We start from the raw sequence: 18,646 nt of genomic DNA on the forward strand, positions 1-18,646 counted from the left end.
TCACAATACTGTTTCTGAAAAAGTCTGCACTGTGTTTGTAACTATGTTCATTAACTCCATCCGCATCAATATCAGTGACAAACATCTCTGTACCGGTACATGTATTTGCATCATCTGCTACACTGAAGCTGGTGCCAAATATTTCACATTGTGTATACCACTGAGTTCCACACTATGTCCAGCAAAGGGTGGTAATAATCGGTGGACAAAAATATATGACAGATGTGGCAGGAATTATATGCTACACGGAAGATAGACCTGCTTTGCTTAATTTGACTAAGACGTCAATACTTTGGGTTATGGGAGAGGAATTTGCTTCAGATAAAAACACAATCTTCAAAAGCAGTTCCTGCGAACCAAATACTTGCTATTACTCATTAGGTTTTAGCAACAAGACATTTCTTTCAAATGCAGTTATAACTCGAAAAATTCTGCAGCTTTGTTAAGCAATGATTGGAGGATTAGGTACAGGAAATTCCAGCAGATTAGATTAGATTAGATTTACTTTCATTCCAATTGATCCGTAGTGAGGAGGTCCTCCAGGATGTGGAACATGTCAGAAAAACAACAATACATGACAAATATTTAAACTAAAACAAATAAGCTAATGTACCATTCCACAGGTCCCAAGTGGAATGATCGTCATTTTTTAATGAACACTAAGACTCATCTTACAAATACTATTGCACTGAATTTAAAATAAAAAAGTTTTATATTTATTTATAAGGTAAGAAACATGTAATACAACTACTGTAATACTTATTTACAATGAACACATTACTGCACTGAAATGGTGCAGAAGTTAGATTATACTTACACACACACACACACACACACACACACACACACACAAATTTTCAGTGAACACATTACTGCACTGAAATTGTGCAGAAGTTATGTTGTACTTATATACAAATCAGTTGGTTTTCCTCAGAAATTCATCAATGGAGTAGAAGGAGTTGGCCACCAATAAATCCTTTAGGCTTCTCTTAAACTGAATTTCATTGGTTGTTAAGCTTTTTATGGCTGCTGGCAAGTTATTGAAAATGTGTGTTCCTGAATAATGCACACCTTTTTGTACAAGACTAAGTGACTTTAAATCCTTGTGAAGATTATTCTTATTTCTAGTATTGATTCCATGAATTGAGCTGTTGGTTTGAAAAAGTGATATATTTTTAATGACAAATTTCATTAAGGAATAAATATATTGGGAAGCTGTAGTTAGTATCCCTAGTTCCCTAAACAGGCTTCTGCAGGATGTTCTTGAGTTCACACCACATATAATTCTTACTGCACGTTTTTGTGCCCGGAAAACTTTAGCTTGGCTTGATGAATTACCCCAGAAAATAATCCCATATGACATTATGGAATGAAAGTAAGCATAGTATGCCAGCTTTTTCATTTTTATATCCCCTATGTCTGACAAAATTCGCATTGCAAACAGAGATTTGTTAAGACGCTTCAGCAGTTCTGTGGTGTGCTCCTCCCAGTTGAATTTATTATCAAGCTGTAATCCCAAGAATTTAACACCGTCCACTTCTTCTATCTTCTTGTCATCATATGTTAGACATATACTCTTGGGACACCCCTTACAAGTTCTGAACTGCATGTAGTGTGTTTTTTCAAAGTTTAGTGACAAAGAATTGGCTAGGAACCAGTGATTAATGTCTACAAATATTTTATTGGCTGATCTTTCTAAGACTACACTTGATTTGCTATTTATTGCAATGTTTGTATCATCAGCAAACAAAACAAACTTGACATCTGGTAATGTTACTGATGAAAGGTCATTGATATACACAAGAAAAAGTAAGGGCCCCAAAATGGAACCTTGTGGGACCCCACATGTAATTAGTTCCCAGTTGGATGATGCCTGATAGCTTGATACATGTCTCTTTCCTAATAACACCCTTTGTTTCCTGCCAGAGATATAAGATTTGAACCATTTTGCAGCATTTCCTGTTACACTATAATATTCTAGTTTACTTAAAAGGATATTGTGATTTACACAGTCAAATGCCTTTGACAGATCACAAAATATACCAGTTGCCTGCAATTTTTTGTCTAATGAATTAAGTACATTTTCACTGTAAGTGTAGATAGCCTTCTCAATATCAGAACCTTTTAGAAATCCAAACTGTGACTTTGACAGTATGTTATTTGAGATAAGATGGTTATAAAGACGACTGTACATTACTTTTTCGAAAATTTTTGAGAATGCTGGCAACAGTGAAATTGGACGGAAATTTGATGCTATTTCTTTATCTCCCTTCTTAAACAGTGGCTTAACTTCAGCATATTTCAGCCATTCGGGAAATATTCCACTGATAAACGACTGGTTACACAGATAGCTTAATATGTTACTTAGCTCAGAATCACATTCTTTAATTAACTTTGTTGATATTTCATCATACCCACTAGATGTTTTTGATTTTAAAGATTTTATGATGGACATTATTTCTGTTGGGGTAGTGAGGGTCAAATTCATATTATGGAAGTTACTTGAAATGTCTGGTCTAAGGTAATCCATAGCAGCATCTACCGAACCTGACAACCCCATCTTTTCAGTAACAGTTATAAAATGTTTGTTAAAAAGTTCTGCAACACTATACACATCTGTCACCAATGCATCATTTACTCTTAATGCTATTTGTTCCTCTTCATGTCTGGTTCTACCGGTCTCCTCCTTCACTATATCCCATATTGTCTTTATTTTGTTATCTGATATGACTATCTTTTCCTTGTAATATATTTGCTTTGACATCCGTATTACAGTCTTTAATATTTTGCAGTATTTCTTATAATGTGCTATAGCATCAACATTGGAAATGTTTCGGATTGACAGATACAGTTTTCTTTTTGTTTTACAAGATACCCCTATTCCTCGAGTAATCCATGGCTTCTTTGTAGACTTTGCTCTAACCTTGGTAAGTTTTGGGGGAAAGCAGTGTTCAAATAAGGTAAGCACTTTATTAGCAAAAATGTTATATTTTTCATTCATGCCATGAGCACTGTAAACATCAGTCCAGTGAATGTCTCTGAGGAGTGTCCTAAAATAATCAATTTTTGGCTTACTGATTACCCTCTTGAGCTCAGATTTAACAGATTTTATATCCTGTTCAGTATTAGCATTTAACAGAAGGAACTGCATGTCATGGTCTGAGAGGCCATTGACTATTGGTTTTGTAATATAATTTTGTTCATTTGACTTTTCTATAAAGATATTATCAATGGCTGTTTGTGAGCAAGTGGTTATCCTAGTGGGGAACTTTACTGTGGGAATTAAGTTGAATGATAGTGTTACTAACTCAAATAGGTTCTTATTGGGAGAGTCTTTAAGGAAATCTACATTGAAATCACCAGCAACCACTATTTCTTTGTTTTTGGTTGTTAAATGGGCCAGTACAGCTTCAAGGTGGTTTACAAACAGATTAAAGTTACCTGCAGGTGCTCGATATACACTTAATATTATGAAAGATTTTTTGTGAAAATCTAATTCTGTTGCACATGCTTCCATATGCTGTTCTAGGCAAAATTTATGAATGTCTATGTTCTTAAATTTATGACAGTTCCTGATGAATGTGGCAACTCCTCCTTTCTCCATTTCTGATCTACAATAGTGAGATGCTAACCTAAACCCTGTAACACTTAAAAGTTCTATACCAGTGGTCACATGATGTTCAGAGAGGCAGATTATGTCAGCTGGGTTTGAAGACTCTAATTCATCTATGCAGATAGTTAATTCATTAATTTTATTTCTCAGTCCTCGAATATTTTGATGCAATAAAGATAGCTGACATTTCACATTGACTGACTTAAAATTGGATGGAGTTAAAATATCTGCTGACAGTTGAAAATTCTTAACCAATGGCTGTTTATGTTGATGTAATAAGCTGGAATTATGTTTTTTGATTTCTTTCTCAAACTGAAGGTTTGTCTCAGTTCTAACCTCTCTTAAAATTTGTTTTCTTTCTGTCCTCCCTACCCTAAAAAAGGGTCTTTTCTGAATCCTATAACCACTGGTATTTTACCACTCATGACAGTGCCTCCCCCCTTTAACTTTCCTGCTATTTCCCCAGCCAGTTTACCCTTCCCCTTCCTGTTGAGGTGAAGGCCATGCCTAGTATAATCCCACCTACTGACAGAATCAACATGAACCACACCAATGTGTGACCCCGCACCCGACATGAGCAGCCGTTCCAGCTCCAAATTAACTCTCTTGACAGAAGAGTTCAAATGAGGTCGGTCATGGCGCCCAAGAACAGATACAAACTCAACACTGGTATGCCTCGATGCTGATGCAATCTTCGCCAGGTCACACTCTAGCATGTAAATAAGATTGAAGTATACGTATTACTAACAAGAAAAACTTATAATACATTTAAAAATTCTAAAAATGGTTCAAATAGCTCTGAGCACTATGGGACTTAACATCTATGGTCATCAGTCTTTAAAAATTCTACATTATATTAACGAATTTAGCTCCCTCCTAATTGAGAAACTGCAGAGACTCTTATTTCTTCTCTATATCAAGGTTGCTGATGTTCCAGGAGTCTTGAACATGAAGCTTCAAATCTAATACTCGTTACTGTTACATTTTACTTATACGCACAGTTTTGATACCATAACTATTGGCTTTATTTATTTTGCGCGAGAGCAGCAAATACAATGTAGCGGCACACGAAAGATCGGAGATATTTTGTGGTCTTACCTTTTTACAGTTTTTCTGGAGCCAAGACCTAATTCCATCAAAAAGTGATATTGTCTCAGGTGATTCGTAAAATTTTGTATTTGGGCCCCCATCCTTTTTTGGCGCTAAGGTCATCATTTTGCCGATTTTTAATGTACACACAACACAGACGCCACTTCTAGTTAGCTACTCTGTTAGTCAGTGCGGCCAACGCAAATCAGTTTTGAAAATTTATTGAAATCGTTTATGGACAATTTAGAAAAATACGTTTTCATTAGCAATATAACAATCCAATTTCGAACTACATACGTGTATAAAGTACATTTTTATTCAAATCACTGTCGTATAATTATAAAGAAGCCCTTGTTTATATTTGATAGAACCAAAGAGATTGAATAGTGTCTTTCTTTGGATAGAACTCAGCCAACATCGATTGCAGGGGTAGTATCTGTGATACTTTACTTTGAAATTGTTGGAAGCGAAGCAACAGTACTACAGTACTCACTCACTAGTCACTAGTCAGTACGGGTGTCTGTGGGGACATATGTAAGACCTGTGGTATAGGAATGGAACCTTGGATGCAGTTGAGTGAGAGTAGTGACCATGACAGACAGAAGGAAAAATAAAGTCGTTTCCCCACATATTGCAGCACTTGTCGCTAAGCAAAGGATCCTTTATCAACACCAGTCATTTCTCGAATCGTGCATAAGATCTATTAGAGATGCAAAACACAGAGTTGAGGTAAGAAACGGTGTAACATTATAATTAAGATTAACTAGCGCTATGAAAATAATGTAATTGAATAGTTTAAATTTTTTTATCAAATTAAAACTATATAGTTCTTGAGACTTCTTCAAGCCTCAAACGTCCATGATGTATAAATCGGTGTGTTGTGCATTCTTGTAGGTTTCCGTTTTCAAATGTGACTGTATCACAAGATGGTTAGTTGTTAAAATATAATACGAAATTAATAACATTACAGACGATAACAGAATTCTCCTCACATATATCGGTAACTTTTACCAGCAGGCTACAAAAAATATTTTTCCTCTAAAGGCCTACATCTTTAGAGACTTTCCGCCCACCCGAGTGAATGTTTCAACATCAAAGAGACACGGTTTTCAATAAGTTTGTTTTGATAAACGTACAGGAAACAATGTGTATAACAATACTTTGAAAGCAAGGACCATTACCGCCAGCCTTACGGAAAGTGAAGCTAAGCCCATTTGCACTTCCTTCGTACAGTATCTCTTTCTGTCCTGAAATTTTTTGTTTCAATGTAATGAACTTCTGGCCGTAATTTTATTTATAGCCAACAATTAGGCCGGAAAAGTACTTTTAAAAAATGCCTTTCATTTAGTAGGCGGAAAAACGACCCACACGGTCGTACGGGTTAATATTTGCTAATAAAATATATGCTGTATTCTGAAGTTCATATTACTGTTATTAACAGGTGAACTACGTATTTATCTCGTCAAAGCATTATTACATACTCTAGTATTCATTTAACTGTGTACTAGAATATAAATTTAAATAGTTAGTCATATGTCAACAGTCATTGACAAATTATTAGTAATAATGTGACAGACTATGATAATACTGTGTGTCTGATCCATTTTTATTCATTTGTGTGCAAACTAGTATGTAAATACTAATAATTCATTAAAGTTGTAGGAAAACAATGATTTAAAAATCACTAACAATAATGTAACAGACCAAGAACATATTACTTAAAAAAATTCAAGCAATTTTGTGGTTCAAAGAACATAAGTATACATTGTATTTTTCGTAACAGGTTTTGGCAATTTTATTACATGACGTTAATGTACACATCTGTGGAGAAAGTAGACTGCTGGTTTATGAGGGTCATTCCAACTCAAATCACCCAATAAAAAATAAATTTTACACCCACCTCCTTAGATGTTCATGAAATTTGGCTCAAATGGTTCTAATACCATCCTGACAACACCTGCAAATTTTTTTGCTGTATCTCGTAGTTTTTTAAAGTTTTTATGTTTTGAATTCTCCGAACCTTCGGAAATGGTAAATTTAATTTGTATTAAAAACTTTAAAATTGCTTATCTTAAAAACTCTTTTAGATATCATGAATTTTTGCAGGAAGTTTGTTTATTATACATATTTGAAGATAAAAATGATACTATTAAAATATATTAATATTTTCATTAAAAAAATATATATATATATCTATTTTTTTTCTTTTTTTTTTACGGGTGTTTTGTTTTATAAGAATTGCAATATCTAGAGTCTAAGACCTGATAGAATGCTCAAATTTGTTTTAATTTACTCGTAAACATATAGGCTACTTGATAAAATAAAAATAATGATGGCTTTTTAACATGTTTTTAATTATAGTAGATTACATTAGAATTATGTACAGATAGTGTACATGATGAGGCACTTAACGTAGTAAAGGAGTTTTTCTATTTGGGGAGCAAAATAACTGATGATGGTCGAAGTAGAGAGGATATAAAATGTAGGCTGGCAATGGCAAGGAAAGCGTTTCTGAAGAAGAGAAATTTGTTAACATCCAGTATTGATTTAAGTGTCAGGAAGTCATTTCTGAAAGTATTCGTATGGAGTGTAGCCATGTATGCAAGTGAAACATGGACGATAAATAGTTTGGACAAGAAGAGAATAGAAGCTTTCGTAATGTGGTGCTACAGAAGAATGCTGAAGATTAGATGGGTAGATCACATAACTAATGAGGAAGTATTGAATAGGATTGGGGAGAAGAGAAGTTTGTGGCACAACTTGACCAGAAGAAGGGATCGATTGGTAGGACATGTTTTGAGGCATCAAGGGATCACCAATTTAGTATTGGAGGGCAGCGTGGAGGGTAAAAATCGTAGAGGGAGACCAAGAGATGAATACACTAAGCAGATTCAGAAGGATGTAGGTTGCAGTAGGTACTGGGAGATGAAGAAGCTTGCACAGGATAGAGTAGCATGGAGAGCTGCAGCAAACCAGTCTCAGGACTGAAGACCACAACAACAACAACAATAGTGTACTTACGACACTTATGTATAACCCAACTGATTGCTTGAAATATTGAATTTTTTGAGTAATTTCGTCTTTATTAATAAACATTAATGCTGATTCAAACTGTTTTTCCACTTCAGCCAAGAGCTTTCAGTTCTTTTGATACAGTCTTTTTTGAAGTAATACATTCTTCCAGTGCCACTTGAGGTGCGTCTACTACACAGACTATGTGCTCCAAAGGCACTATGCAAGAATCTTCTCTTTCAGGCCAATAAAATGATGCAGCTGGTCCTAGAGGATGTGGAAATAGAATTTCTGCATGTTCATCATTGAATATTGTTTTTACCAGTCCAAAGTACCAGTTACCATCATAATTTGCAGCCACATAGCTATTTATGGATGGTTCAACACGAACCCAATCAGAAAAAGAATGGAAAGAAAAGACTAAGGAGGGTTTTACACTATTTGTAGTCCTTCTAATTTCAAGGTTGTTTGTTGGAAGTGGTTTGAAGTTATGAAAACTTCTTGTTCCAGGAATGGTTCGGGTTGCTGAAAAACGTTTTTCTAGTTTTAACCGTAGCAAATCAGCTTCTTTTTTGTCAATAAAGTGAAAATTGTTTTCAATATTTTTTTCACAAAACTTGTACACATTGATTGCTGTCATTATTTGTTCTTCGTCTGAAAGCTGTAGACTGGCTTTCCTTAAAATTCTTTTAATAGTTCCTCCTAGGCCATCACAAATTGACTTCCCATGACTTGTTGCAAAAAAAGTGTGTTGGGCCTTCAAATTAAAGTCTCTCAAGTGTTCAGTCAAATTTTTAAAACTGTTTCTATTTTTGTACTGCCCAGCACAACTATCTGTAAAGTAGTGAACTGAGTCAATGTCAGTATGATGTAATGACAGCCACTTTGTAATTTCTTTTTGTACAAAGTTAAGAAAACCAGTGTCATGTTCTTGGTCATCACTAATAAAAAAGTGGTTGGAAACAAAAACATTGTTTTCCTCATTTCCTAGAAAAACTCCAACTGGGTGTAGAGTACAACCACCTCTATTCCAGTGGTAACTTTGGATCTCATTTTGTATAACAAAGGAATAATTTTCACTGAAATCCATCACAATAATTGGTGTTTGGGTGGTGGGTCTTCTTTCAATCTTTTAAAGGCTGCTGATTGGGATTTTGCTATAAACAAGTGCGGGGTGAGCTTTTCCAATGACCTAACCAGTAAAGAAATGTAGTCTTCAACACTGATAGACTGTTTGATCATTTCTGCGCTGTCTGTGTTAACCCACTGACTGATTACAATTTCTTCTTCTAAATCATAATCTTCACTTAGTTTTTCAATTAAGTACTCAGTTAGTGCAGTATTTGCAGGACAGCTGTCGCAATGATGTAGCATGCAGTTTTAGTTTTCCATGTTGCACACAAGCATCTTAATTAGGTCTTTATAAGATTCTTCAATTATCACAGCATCCAGTAATAGTTTAACATTTTGGTGGATACTGCATACACATAACAGTGTGTGTGCCTGCAGCACCAGCAAGGATCACCATTTAGGTCTCAAGAAACAAAATTTTGAAAATCCTACTTCTACCTCGGGATTCTCCCATTTGAAAGAATAATAGAATTCTTTCAAGTTACACAAAATGGGTCTTTTTTGCATGTACATATTTTTTTTGAACACTTACTTTGTCTTTTGTTCCAGGTAGCACTCTGGAACTTTCATCCTTTTCATAAAAATCTGTTAAAAGTCTTACTGTATTTTCAGAAAGAGTTTTACCATTTTTTGGACCAGGAGTTTCCAAAATACCCTTTTTCAGATTTTAGCTTTCTAGCTTGTCACACCATGTACTTACATTAAATTCTTTCATCACTTTATATTGACTCCAAGAATCTGGAGCCAAGGTCAGAATCTGGATTTTTCTAGATCTTCCAACAGATGAAATCTTCTCTTTCATAAGAGAAATCATTATATCAAAATCCTTTGCTTTCTCAACCACACTTGTATCTTCTTCGTCATCGTCAGAACTTGGTGCATCATATATTAATGCTTTTGAAACCGCCTTTTTTGCAGTCTTTTCAATACTGCTAACCTTCCTTTTAAAATACTTAGGGGCAATTCCATAGTTACGGGTGTTACATGCACACACCTTAAAATCGGGAAAAATAATGTAAGGAAAAATATTTATTGGATTTAATATTGAAAACTTTTAAGGCTTATATTATATTTCATGTTATAAATGTTGGTACTGGAATTGTTTTATTGTTCTCCTGGTTATTAATCAAAAAAGTAGTGTTACGGGTGTTACCAAAAGTAGACCTGGCCCCTGTTATGGGTTAGGGAATTCTCTAATTTCTGCAAACTTGATGAAGCTTTTATTCTTGTAAAACAACTGTTACGAGGTATTGCCCCAAATTTTATTTTGAAATATAAATTATTTTTTTTTGGACGTCGTAACTCAGTATTCATATATTTTTTGCTGTTACGGGTGTTACATTAAATGTTACGGGTGTTACATAGATGCATCAGATTTCATTCTTAAAGGAATAAATCTACCTCCTACAATTGCATAAAAAGAAAAGAAGTATTATAGTTTATTTGGAATAGAAGTATGTATTTAAGAAAACATATTTGAAGGATAAAGCTATTTATCACACAAAAAATTTTGTTACAGTTTAAGCACAACTAGGCCAAGATATCATTACTTACATTTACCTCATTTTGTAGGCCTAACAAATTTATGACAAAAATGATTTCTTATTATTGATAGGTTTAAAAACTTTATTAATAATCTTTTACAGCACCATCCAATTCAAAATTGAAGTCATAGTACAAACGGTTACCTTGTTTGATTTCTGGTGTTGTTACCTTAGACAGTGCTTGACTGAATTTCACAAAACAAACATCAGTTTCATCTAGTTTAAAAAGTGTCTTACTTTTTCCTACTGACTTCAGAAACATAATTTTCACATCCTCCTCTTCATCAACCTCACTCTGGCAGATTCCCAAGTACCAGTATTGAATTTTGGATAGGGTTGGCTTCTTTTTGTCGTTTGGAATGTCATCCAAGACAAATAACCCAAATTTTAAATCAGACTTTTCAATTTTATTAGTTAGGCTTAACTCACAAGCACTTCCAATATTGTCTTATGATTCAGATAGTGAAACGTCTCCTGATCAGAATCATCAGAACTGCACACTTCATGGGAGTTTATGCATCTTTTTGCATGTAATGTTTTAACTTCGGCCTCCTCAGTAATAGATACTGACACCCTTGTCATTAATGACTCTGCTGTTAAAACCAGCAAATCAGTTGTGTTATAAGGCCAAAAGTGTTGGCAGCCCTGAATTTGAGGAATCCCTTGTAAAATTTTCCACCTTTCATCCAAAATAGGACTGTTATGCTCCACTGTTATGTTATCAACCCATAATACCTTAATTTTAGAAAAATTCTTCAGAGTGTAGTCATAACAGTCAATTGTGTTGTTAATAATAATTTTCCTAGATCTAACAGCTGTACACATGCTCCTCTTCAGTGCACCTCCAATGCCATCCATGGCTCCTTTACCATGTGAACTGGCAAAAAATTCCACTCAACTGTCAGTCCAAAGTCTCTCTCAAAATAACATAGATTGGACAGAGTATATTTGTTTTTGAACTGCCCAGCACAGTACATTGTTAAACATAGGCTCTTATGAATGACTAGAATTTGCCTCAATAAGCAGTTTACTGGGCCTATATAAAATTTAAAACTGAGGTTAGAAATATTATTGTTCTTGGAAAAGTTAGAATGGAAAACATAAACTATACGTAATCTAAAGAATTTTGGGCTTAATTAACATTTTAGGAGAACATCAGTTGAGTCAGGTTAATGCTCTAATTAACTTTTATAATGTAGGTGTAGTGCTTAAAGAAATGTATGCAGAGGAATAAAAATTTTAGTTCCATGCTTAAAACTGTTTCATATGTAATAAACATAGTTAAAAAAAACTTTTTTCATTCATAATAATACCCTTTGGTTATAATTTAAATGTAGGGCCTAGACCTACTAAAGATGAAGGTGGCATTAAACCTTCCAATTCAAGTTACGGGTGTTACACATGTGTTAAGTAACACCCGAAACAAAAATTAGTAACACCCGTAACAGCTCTAAGAGTGTTAAATAAGATTTCAAAATGCCATGTAATGGTATGATATTGTAAAACATGTGCATAACCTCACTTTTACAGAAAGGTATTGTACAGTTCAAATTTACTAGATTACAAATTAAACTTTTGTATCTTTTTTGTTACGGGTGTTACAAGCTGCATATATATTATAAAACTAACAAAATAAAGAAATGCAGTTAGCTTACTTCAACATAACGAATTATTATGAGCTATAACAATGTTGACTTCAATATTCTTTGCAACAATAGAACAATCAGCCATAGATAACACAACTAATACTCATCTGGAAATAGCATAAAACATACCTCTCTGTGGTGCCATAGAGTAGTGCACTTTAAACGCTTAGTGAAGGTAGAAATTTAATTTTTTCATGTTCATGATTATTTTGCAATGAAAAAATGTACTTTTAACTTGGCATTTTTAAGGTTATATTTGTAATATTGTCATTTTAATTTTTTTGTCACAAAGTCTCTTTAACATGGAATGACCTTAAGACCCTTTACTTTGTTCTGACAAGCCATGAAGCTTTATCGGTGTTAAAACTAAATTATCAAGAGCAATGTTTGTTTGTACGAGGGATTCATTTCTAGATTCCAATGATTCTAATTCAACCATGACTTCATCATCTGTTTCACTTTCATTGACTTCAACTCTTAATTTTTCCTCACAAAAGTTATGGCATGTTGAGCAAAGCTTTTGTCCAGGTTTTATGCTAATATTTTTTGTCAGTAATTGTTTAGAAAGATCCAAGCCTACACTTCTCAATGATTTTTTGATGGGCTTTTTGTGGTTTTTTAGTGGGTCTACACATGTTGTTTGATACTTTTCAAAAACATTTAAAAAGTAGTAGCTGTGGTGTGAACACATATTCTTAAATTCACACGGATTAATTTCAGATTGTAAGTGGATCAAATCTTTTTCTTCCTCACTCAATTCAGATACCGGTTGTAACTTTTTTGACGATGTGTAGGTTGTTTGGAAACAGTCAGATTTTTTGAATAACCCTACGCTACAGGTTTGAATATCTGACATACTGATTTCACTTTTGGTCTGATTACTGTTCTGGTTACTTTTATAGGATATTGGAAAAGAATCTCTGTAAACTAAGTAACAGTACTTACTGAAAGTTCGAATAAACTTAATAAAATACTATCCAAGCACTATTTAACACTGTAATAATTTTTTACTTCAAAACACAGGAGTAACAAAACAAAATCCAAGCGTAACAGGTTAAAAAGCCAACATAATTTTTCTTTTATCTAATAGCCTATACAATTAAGAGCCTTTTAAAACAAATTTGAGCTTTCTATCAGGTCTGAGACTCTAGATTTGCAGTTTTTGTAAAACTAAACATCCGTTAGCTAAAAAAAAAAAGAAAAGAAAAAAAACTTGTAAATTTTTTTTTTCACTTGGAAGATTTTAATATATCTTTATGGTAATTTTTTTCAACATTTAGATATAATACACAAACGTATTCCAAAATTTCATACTGATATCTTGAGTATTTTTTAATATGCAAATTTTTTTAGTTGTGAGGACACATTTAAGTTAAGATTTCAGACTGCTGAAACAACGTCAAATCTAAAAACTTTAAAAATTTATTTAAAAAAACTATGAGATAGAGCAAAAAAATTTTACAAGTGCTTTCAGGATGATAAAAGAAGTAATTGTACCAAGTTTCATCAAAATCTGACATGGTTGGTGTCAAGGCCTGGGTGACTTGACATGGAATGACCCATGATCATAACCATGTAAGCTCTCGGTTTTGCAGGGAATTGGGGAGTAGGTGGATTGTAATATTTGGATCTTTTATGTGACATGGCCTCAGTTTCGTCCACAGGTCATTTCTTCATGGGAGTTGCCATTTAGAGTTGAAATTTCATCAAGTCTTTACCATGTTTGTGTGGAATGTCCTTTCATTTTTGTGGCTAGTCTGTATTCCACCCACCTGTTACTTGTTGATGATGGAAATTAAGACGGGGGAGGGGACGGGTAGGCCAGTCCATTTGTGGAATATCCTTCTGTTCCAAGAGCTGCTCCACCTGTGAGTTTGCTGCGGTTGTGCATTGTCATCCATAAAGATGAAGTCAGGGCTGAATGCATGCCTGAAAAGATGCATAGTGAGTAGTAGGACAGTTCACAATAACGTTAATCAGTGAGTGTACTGCATTCAAAGATTTGGAGGCCAGTATCTCCCCACACCATAACACTAGGACCACCAAAAGGAATTATGTTTGACAATGTTCCTGGATGCATTAAATGTTTACATACGAGGGTATGATCAGAATTGCTTTTCCAGGGTACTGAATTTGCTTTCATCTGAGGAGGGTGCGTGACTCCACTCATCATTGGTCTAGTCCCTATGCTCTTGGCACCATCACAAATGGTGCTGATGATGTGCAGGTGTTAATGGAACACAACATACCGATCATCAGGCAGAGGGACCATCACCATGACACTGTGGAGTATTAGTTTGCATGCAGTTGCATCTGCTGTTTAATGTGGGTCCATCCTTGAGTGTTGCACAATGTAGTACATAGTGGCAGAAGTGATTGTGGTTCAGAACACTGCTCGTGCGCATGGAAATAGTACTATGAGGAATGCCAAAATCCTGGTCAACACTTGTCACACCATGCCCATTTTCCAGTTTTTCAGTGAGTCTTCCCCCTGTGAAGTCCAGATGTTGTGTCTGTAGCATGTTCTAAAGCAGACCACTATCACTATCAGAATGCACTGAAACTGCTCGCTTGACCATTCTTTTCCTGTTCCTTCCACTGCCTCATGTTGTGAAGGCAGCCCCTTCATTCGCTACAGTCATGTTGACCTCACGCTCTGTGACATCCAAGTTTCTGTGCAAGACTGAGAGACCTTTGGCGAGATGGTCCCGACTTTCATTCATTTCCAACAAATAGTTAACTTACTTTATCTAGCCTGCCCTTAGGTTTTGCAGAGCAGTGTACTTTCATCAAGAATCAATACTGTTAACACTGGCATAAATTCTGCAAAAATGACATTGAAACCATGTAAGAAAAAAGAATTGTGCAATATCAGTGTCTACATTCTTTAGAGATAGAAACAGCTGCTCTGCTAACATTTATAACACTCAGATGCAGACTAGTCAGAAACTGCCTATCGTGCAGAGAAGATTTTTCCTAAAAGAAGAATCCACCAATGTTAATTCTATATCAGCCACATGAAGTTGGAGAGACCACTAATCCTTACTATATGAATATAATATAAATGGATAGATAAAAAAAAAATCTACTCACAAAGCTATGGCAGGGGTGCGCGCCTTCTGGCAGAAGAGTTGAAGGGGAAGGAAGGGGGGTGATGGAAAAGGACTGGAGTGACTTAGGAAAATGGGTACAGTTTAGAAAAGTCACCCAAAATCCCTGGTCAGGGGAGACCTACCGGACGGGATGAGAAGAAAAGACTGATTGTTGGGAACTGCACTGGACGAGATTTGAAAACCTGAGAGCTTAAAGGTGGAAGACAGGGTAACATGCAAGAGAGATTGCTGCTTAAAGCTAACTGCATTGTATGTAACAGATGTCAAAGGGGCACGGCAAAAAAAAGAAATATGTAGAAAACTAAAATGTAGTGAAGAAAGGAGTGGCTACCGTGAATAAATGCTGAGACGGAAGGAATTAATGTAAATTAGGGCCAGATGGATGGCGAGAACCAAGGACATGTTATAGTGCTAGTTCCCACATGCAGATGTCTGAGAAACTGGGGTCTGGGGTAAGAATCCAGATGGAGCATATGGTGTAACAGGCACCGAGGTCAGGACACTGGTGTTGTGCAGCATGCTCTGCAACAGCATATTGTGCTTTGCTTGTATATGCCCTCTGCCTTTGTCCATTCATCCTGACTGATAACTGGGCGGTGGTCATGCCAATGTAAAAGGCCAAACAGTGTTTACATAACAAATTTAGAATTCGGGGAATGTTTCATTATTTTAGTTTTCAGTTAATTTTTTGCAATTTTGACTTGTAAGAACTGATAATGTAACAAATAATTTTACTTTAGATTGCTATTGCAGAACAATATGCAGGGATAAAACATAAACAAGAAAGAGAAAAACACCATAATAAAACAAGTTTCAAAGAAAATGCTTCCATGTAAAACAACAGAACACAGTTTGCAAACAAATGTCTGCCAACAGCAAAATGTGTCAATCTTTAGGACGAAGACTGTAATACTTGGTAACAGACTGCTTTCGATGTGTGTGAATCACAACTGCCTACATTTCTAACAGGTCGTGGGAAAATATTGTGAATGGTGGTTTGAGAAGTGTTACTTTCAAAGTAAATTTCCTTTTATGCAAGATGAATTATGTTAGAAGTGAGAATGTGCAATCAGTTTCTTAAATCAGTGTGTTTGACTCTCTTTCAAAACTTAACACTTTGAGGAGCAGCCAACTAGCAAAAGTTTTGGCCCAAAAGACCAGTTATTTGTTATAATTTAAAATTTTACTGGCACATTCGTGTTTGATAATCTTAAAGGATATCACATGCAAAAAAAGGTTGATATTATGTGTGAAAGGTTAGCTTTTCTTGTAGCTAGACTCTGTGTATATTAATTTAAACATTAACTTTTCCTGTTTGTGTGTTTGCACTGCATAATAGTGATGTTGCTATGGACTGACTACATCATATGTCCTATACTCTGTTGTCATTGTGTGGCGAGATAACGTGAAGTGAGCTGTGATTGGCTGACAAAAACATGTTGGTATCTCGATTTCAGTGCTTTGGAAACTTAACATACTATATTTGGTGGACGTTATATTTATACTTTCATACTACGAAACCCCCCCCCCCCCCCCCCCCCCTGCGGGTTCGGGGGTTAGAGTAGGCCCGCGGTATTCCTGCCTGTCGTAAGAGGCGACTAAAAGGAGTCTCACATGTTTCGGCCTTATGTGATGGTCCCATCTCGGGTTTGACCTCCATCTTTCTAAATCATTCCGAAGAGCGAGCCAATTGGGGAAGGGCGCCTTACATGGTGCACTGTATCCGTCGTGCAATTAGACCTTTAGCCAGCTTTCTCGTCGTTGCAATGGCGTCCCACTCGTTTTCGATCTCTTGGGCGAGGATACGTCCCTGGGTGCGATTACCACACTGCACTCTGCAGTGTTTCTTTTAACTGCGACGACGACGACCTTGGACATTTTTGCGCCTAAGATCCAGCACGGTAGCCAGTCCGTTGTGGTGGGGCCGCCATGTACCCTCTTGGTTGTAGCCCCCTGACAACACAGGGATCGCTCTACTGATGCCTGCGCCGTTAACTCCCCACGTATGCCAAGGAGTAGATGCCTATCCTCCTGGGGTATCGGGACTCCCAGCAACGGCCATCCTGCCAGGTGGCCTTTGCTGTGGCTGGGTGGCGCCCGTGGGGAGGGCCCTTGGTCGGAGTAGGTGGCATCAGGGCGGATGACCCGCAATGAAGCATGGTACATCATCTCTCGCTGGCGGCCAGCCGCCAGCAGTCTCTAAGCGTTCTCAGGCTCAATTTAATGCTCAGAAATACGATCCGAAAACGTTCCCCTCCCTGGCCACGCCGTGGGAAGAGCGGAAGGCTCAGGATGGAGGTAACAGTTATTCGCCCCGATTCTTAATTTGCACGAGAGCTGATGGGGAGTCTTTTCTCTCCACAAAGCCTCAGTTCTTCGTCGAGCATTTAGAGGACAAGTTTGGGGAGGTGGAGGGCTTGTCATTTTAGACAAGACAGTACTGATACAAACGGCATCCTCCGCCCAGTCACGTAGGTTACTTGCTTGTGACAAGTTGGGGGATGTTAACGTTACTATTACACCACATAAGAGTTAAAATATGATCCAGGGTGTTATTTTCCATAGGGACCTCCTTTTGCAGTCTGATGACGAGCTGCACGCCAACTTAGAACGTAGAGGTGTTCATTTCGTCCGGCGCGTTCATTGGGGTCCGAGGGACAATCAGGTTGCTACCGGTGCCTTCATCTTGGCCTTCGAGGGTGATACGTTACCGGAAAAGGTCAAGGTGATGGTCTACCGATGTGACGTCAAGCCCTATATCTCTCCCCCGATGCGGTGCTTCAAGTGCTGGAAGTTCGGCCATATGTCTTCCCGCTGCACTTCCAGCCTCACATGTCGAGATTGCGGACGCCCATCTCATCCCGATACTCCATGTGCCCCGCCTCCCATCTGCGTCAACTGCGGGGAGCGCCATTCACCTTGCTCGCCTGACTGCAAAGTCTTTCAGAAAGAGCGCAAAATCATGGAATATAAGACCCTGGACCGGCTGACCTACACTGAGGCCAAAAGGAAATATGACAGACTCCATCCTGAGAGAATGACATCTTCTTATGCAGCTGCTACAACTACTGTGCTAGCCCCATCAGTTTCGAGACTTCCAGCCAGCTTGATAAGCAGTAAGACTCCTCCTGCCCCCTTGCCCGTGGGGGGGGGCTCTACCCAACCGGTTGCTCCTGCACCACCTACCTCAGGAGCAACCTCCTCCCACCCGTCGGGGACGTCCGTCCCCGCTTCTCCGCCGGAGAAGCGTCTAACTTCTTTGGCTACTCTCGCCTGTAAGAGTTCCCTTGGGACCCTCCCTTCCCAGGGTTCCACCAGCGGGAAGGATGACGGCCGCCAGTGGCATAAGTCCTCCCCAGCAGCCGGGCGTCGGGCTTCACGATCCTCCTCTGTCCCGGAGACTGAATCGGTGAAGCCTTCCCAGCCGGTGAAACCCAAGGTACAGCGAGAGAAGTCCAAGAGAAAGACCTCTAAGGCCAAAGAACTTGCGGTGGCACC

General features: G+C 37.2%; 2 protein-coding genes across 5 annotated transcripts in view; one reads left to right on the forward strand and one right to left on the reverse strand.

Annotated features, from left to right (window-relative positions):
• LOC126481806 (SWI/SNF complex subunit SMARCC2) overlaps window positions 1-4,886 on the reverse strand; it is a 98,032-nt gene extending 93,146 nt beyond the window's left edge. For all 4 annotated transcript variants that reach the window (XM_050105789.1, XM_050105772.1, XM_050105781.1 and 1 more), the window contains exon 1: window positions 4,712-4,886. In XM_050105789.1, coding sequence (XP_049961746.1) covers window positions 4,712-4,828 — 117 coding nt within the window. In that variant the 5' untranslated portion in view covers window positions 4,829-4,886. The remainder of the gene's footprint in view (window positions 1-4,711) is intronic.
• A 279-nt stretch (window positions 4,887-5,165) lies between these two features.
• The window catches only part of LOC126481836 (uncharacterized), a 41,593-nt gene continuing 28,112 nt past the window's right edge, over window positions 5,166-18,646 (forward strand). The window contains exon 1 of the mRNA XM_050105797.1: window positions 5,166-5,431. Coding sequence (XP_049961754.1) covers window positions 5,294-5,431 — 138 coding nt within the window. The 5' untranslated portion in view covers window positions 5,166-5,293. The remainder of the gene's footprint in view (window positions 5,432-18,646) is intronic.

This window comes from Schistocerca serialis, chromosome 1 (assembly GCF_023864345.2).
Source record: "Schistocerca serialis cubense isolate TAMUIC-IGC-003099 chromosome 1, iqSchSeri2.2, whole genome shotgun sequence".
Classification (NCBI taxonomy): domain Eukaryota; kingdom Metazoa; phylum Arthropoda; class Insecta; order Orthoptera; family Acrididae; genus Schistocerca; species Schistocerca serialis.